General features: G+C 45.4%; 1 protein-coding gene across 1 annotated transcript in view; it reads left to right on the forward strand.

Annotated features, from left to right (window-relative positions):
• Positions 1-2,596: 2,596 nt before the first annotated feature.
• The window catches only part of LOC109393625 (cathepsin G-like), a 2,798-nt gene continuing 595 nt past the window's right edge, over positions 2,597-4,799 (forward strand). Inside the window, exons 1-4 of the mRNA XM_019663036.1 lie at positions 2,597-2,728; positions 3,392-3,539; positions 4,080-4,215; positions 4,390-4,644. Coding sequence (XP_019518581.1) covers positions 2,674-2,728; positions 3,392-3,539; positions 4,080-4,215; positions 4,390-4,644 — 594 coding nt within the window. The 5' untranslated portion in view covers positions 2,597-2,673. The remainder of the gene's footprint in view (positions 2,729-3,391; positions 3,540-4,079; positions 4,216-4,389; positions 4,645-4,799) is intronic.

The following is a 4,799-nucleotide window of genomic DNA, read 5'->3' on the forward strand; positions in this document are numbered from 1 at the left end:
CTCCCATACTATACTCCATGTCCCATGACTATATATATATTCAATTTTAGTTGACATACAATATTATACAACATCAGCTTCAGGTGTACAGTGCAGTGATCAAGCCTCTACCCCATCCATGAACTGATGATGGTTGCTAGTTGGGAGGAGGATGGGAATGAAGGAGAAGGGGAAGGGATTAGACAGCATAAATAGGTAACTACCATATTGCCACAGGGATATGAAAGACAGTTAGGGGAATATAAGTCATAATGTTGTAAATATTTTGTAGGGTGTCAATTCTACTATTTTCTAAATTTTTATTTTCATGCCCCTCTGTGCTCCATTCTTGACACCTTTTTTTAAACTACCTTGGGTTAGAAATCCTCTTTTCCTCTTTGTCTAATCTGTACGTAACTTTATGCACTGTGCATTTGATTTTGGTTATTACATTGGTCACTTTTAGAAGTCGTATTTAGCTCCTTTACAAACGGCATGTCAGTTTTTCTAAGGTTTATGTGCCCTGCATCTCTTTCAAAGCTTGTTTTTATTTCAGCATAATGGTTTTGTAATCCATATGAGATTATTTAATACTATTACCACAATCATTTAAGCTTTTTTCCTCTATTCTTATCTCCTAGTTTCTTAGCCATGGTGTCTTCTTTCTTTGTTTGTTTGCTTGTCAATCTTGTTTGTATTTGACTACGTGCTTATCATTACACTTGAAAAATAATTTCAGGGTTAATTCAAATCTGAAATTCAGTGAATTTCCCCTAGATTTGTATTTGATTCTGCCAGCTACTTTGGGACACATCCATAACTACATTAGTGCAAATTAAAGTTTTGACATTCCATGAAAATTCCAAGTAATTCTCACCTTCATGAATTACTTGTAAGGACTAGCCCCTTACTCTTGTTACTTTGAGGCTGTACACTTTTCACGTACCAACTTCCGGTGGGGAGGGCCTCTGACTGGATCTGCTTTGGTGGGTCTTGGTCTTTGATTTCTATTCCCCTCACCTTATATGGTCTTCAAACCAGAGGCTCAGATTTTGTGGGTTCAGTAAATCCCCTCAGAAAAATAGTAGCTACCTAACTGGACTCCCATTATGCCTTCATTTTGGCCTCATAATCACTCCTACATTAGCATTTCTTCAACGCTATAAAGGCTTTTAAACTTTTTAGACATTTTAAACAGCGTTATTTTGGTTGTTTTTAGTGGGAAGGTTGGCATGAAATCCTAGGTCACCGTTAGTGAAATCACCTCCCCATGTCTCTATTCAGATCATTGCCTGCATAGATTTCACTCCCCTTTTTCACATGTGCAGGCCGTTCTTAATCCTTCTGATTTTAAATTAGAATAATGATTTTAAAACAAAATTATATATTGAAAAACATTCAAGTAACAATAAATTAAAACCACTCCAAATGCTAAGACACTAATAAAGCTGTTATACTATTTTTTCTTTTTCCTCCTTTTTCTGCATATTACTTTTGATGAGAAAAAAATTCTCATGAGATTACAATTTTAGAGCATATTTTAGAGAAGGGATTAAACTTTTTTACAGCTCTGTAGATAAGTGAAAATCTGTGTATATTTATATACAAGGAGAGGAGACTTCACTTTCAGAAGAATTTCAAGTGGGTCTATGACAACCCTCAAAAAATTTGAAAATTGTATTAGTTTACAATTCTGATATTTTATCAAAAATTATACTGGATTATGATGTTTTTCTGAGCATACAAGAAGCTTCTCAGTAGTGTTAAGGGTTTCTTACAACCCACGGTGTTATTCTGCAGTACCGGGCCTGTCCTTATACTCGATATTGAATGTGTGGTTCCAATTCTTAGGATTTACTTATTATACATAGCACAGCAAATATGTATCTCTTTATTATAAGTTCCTGCCCCTGGGCAGAGAATGGGAATTTTCTCATAGGTTTCTTTTCTCCTGGATGAAATAAGGTCTTAGATATTTTCAAGCCAAGCTCTGACAGCTCTCAACAAAATCAAGTAATTGGGCCTTTTTTGGCATGCAGGGAACCTTTAGGACACAAAGTCTTCCACCTTGAGCAGGAAGCAGGTAAACAGAAGTTTGCAACTGTGTCACAACCTTTACTGAGCGTTTCTCCGAGAAAACTAAAATCACTGGCGGAGCCTTGTTCTTCCATTTTCCTCATCTGCCAGCCCCCTCCACCCATTCAGGAGACAGAGAGCTACTCAGTCTGCTTCTAGAAAGCCATGGGAGCAGACAGGGTCCCAGCAGAGAGACTGGGTGCCAAAAGGTGAAGGCGGACAGGCTTCAATCCCAGAGGGATAGGAAATAGAAGAAGTAGGCAGCTGAGCATTCATGCTTTGTGGGAATATTATTGAATTGGGTGAATTTAGAATTCTGGGGTGACGAAGTGCCCAAAACCCCTCTCCATGTGCCCTGGTTCCCATTTCTGGGGCCAGTACTGACTCAGCAGCTTGGGAGGTCTGGTGTTCGCTTGGGTTACGCTTTCTTCCCCCAAGTCACTGGCAGTTGGTGGGCAAACCTCCTGGGCAGCGTGAGTGATGCAACCTATCACACCAGCAGGAGCATGGGACTGTGAAGCCTCCAGTCCCCACCCCACCCTTCCTTCCTCTCTGGGGGCTAAAAGTCTGGCACGAGGAGGCACCAGCAGCCACTGACTGAGCAGCCTTCCCAGGAAGATGCAGCTGCTCCTACTGCTGGTGGCTTTTCTCTTACCTCCCAGGGCTGGGGCAGGTGAGTGACCATCCAGACCCTCAGAGGCCCAACCCCACCCCATGATCTCTGGAAGCAAACTGCCTAGGCACTCCCTAACTCTGTGTCATTGGGCACATTATTTAAACTCACAGTTCCTCATCTATAAAACAGGAATAATAGCAAAGCCTACCTCTTTGAGTTGCTAGGACAGTTAAATTAGTGTCCGTGACACTTGGAATTGCACCTGGCATGCACGTAGTAAAGGCCCTATAACTGTGCTCTCTGAATTCATTCTGCAGCTCATTGTCAGAGTCTAAGGGACAAGGATACAGCAATAACAGTCCCATCAGCTTATGTCTAGATACATAAAAACCAGTTCCATGCTGGCCATGAGCTGGCCATGAGCTGGACTCAGAGGGAATAGGGAAGCTCCCTGAGGAAGACAAAGTACCAGGGAACTTCAGGGAGAAACCACTCAGGGAGGTGGGAGTGAGCCAAGGTCCCAGGTGGGGAGCCAGCAGTGTTTCCTTCAAAGCCCTGGAGCCCTGGCCCATAATGTGGTACCCTGCAGACCCCAATTCTCACCCCAAATACTCCTTCCCCTGCATCACGTCTCCAGCCTCCCCGTCTTCTAACCTTTCTGAAGCCACCCAGCTGTGAGTTCAGCGAGCACAGAGATGAGTGCTGAATTCTTCCTTCCAGGGGAGATCATCGGAGGCAACGAGGCCAGGCCCCATTCCCACCCCTACATGGCATATCTTCTGACTGAATCACCAAGGGGACTCAGCACCTGCGGGGGGTTCCTGGTGCGAGAAGACTTTGTGATGACAGCAGCTCGCTGCTTGGGAAGGTGAGGAGCTAAGGAGTTTCTGAGAGTCAATGAGGCAGGCCCAGAAGTGTTCATGACAGCATCTGTCTGAAAGCAGGGTTCTAACAATTAAGGGTTGAAGAGACTGGGTAGGTCCTGGGGGTCAGGGATCAGGCTAGTGTAAAGGGAGACCAAAGAAGGAGATGGAAGGCACGCTTTGGGGATCAAAATATGAATTCTTTTTTTTCTTTTTTTTTTTTTTTTTTTTTTTTTTTTTTTAGCTGAGCCATCCTGCCACCTGTTGGCAGCTCAGCGGCTGCGTAGCTCAGGCTGACTCGAACCGCTGTTGCTCAGAGCTCAAACAAAATATGAATTCAAGATAATTCTCAATTTATTCTATAGGAGGCAAAACTTAAGGTCACTGTGTCCTCCACCATCCCCAGCTCTGGGCTTTGGAGAAGCAGAGAGCTCATTTCCCTCAGCTGCAGCCTTGCTGCCCTGGGCTGTCCACCTGCCCTGCAGAGCTGGCGGGCTTTAGCTCCCACGGCTCATACCTACCTCTTGGCCTCCATTCCTTTGCAGCCCTATGTATGTCATCCTGGGGGCCCACAACATCAGGAGGCAGGAAAGGACCCAGCAAAACATATCTGTGCTCACAGCCATCACCCATCCTGGATATAATGAGCAGAACAACCTGAATGACATCATGTTACTGCAGGTACCACGTGCCTGACCCTCTGGTCTCCAGCTGAAGTGCCTCCCTCCCAATGTGGGGGCTTCACCTGTCCTGTGACCATGGAGGAGGAAGGAGGGGCAGAGTCCCAGGAGGGTGTGGGGGTGTGGGGTGAGTGCTGCACAGACAGTCCCTGGCTACCTACTGTCTTTCTGCCAGCTGCAAAATGGAGCCAGGCTGAATCGATTCGTGAGGCCAGTGGCTCTGCCTCAGAGTCAGGCCAGGCTGTGTGCTGGGGCCGTGTGCACTGTGGCTGGCTGGGGCCTGGTCACCCGAAACAGGAGAACAGACACACTCCGGGAAGTGCAACTGACAGTGCAGAAAGATGAGGAGTGCAGCAGTCGCTTTGATGTCTACAACGGCCGAAGGCAGATTTGTGTAGGGGACCGAAGGCAAGGGAAGACCACCTTCCGGGTAAGGCCACAGGCATCTGCCAACAGGCCTGAGATAGAGGGGTCTGGGCAGTGAGAACAGACTCATGGCCTCAGTCTGGGAGACAGATCAGAGTACATGGTGGGCTTTTTCCCATCAATTGGTCTGGTAGAATGTTAGGAACACAAGAATACATA

This window comes from Hipposideros armiger, unplaced genomic scaffold (assembly GCF_001890085.2).
Source record: "Hipposideros armiger isolate ML-2016 unplaced genomic scaffold, ASM189008v1 scaffold_385, whole genome shotgun sequence".
Lineage (NCBI taxonomy): Eukaryota > Metazoa > Chordata > Mammalia > Chiroptera > Hipposideridae > Hipposideros > Hipposideros armiger.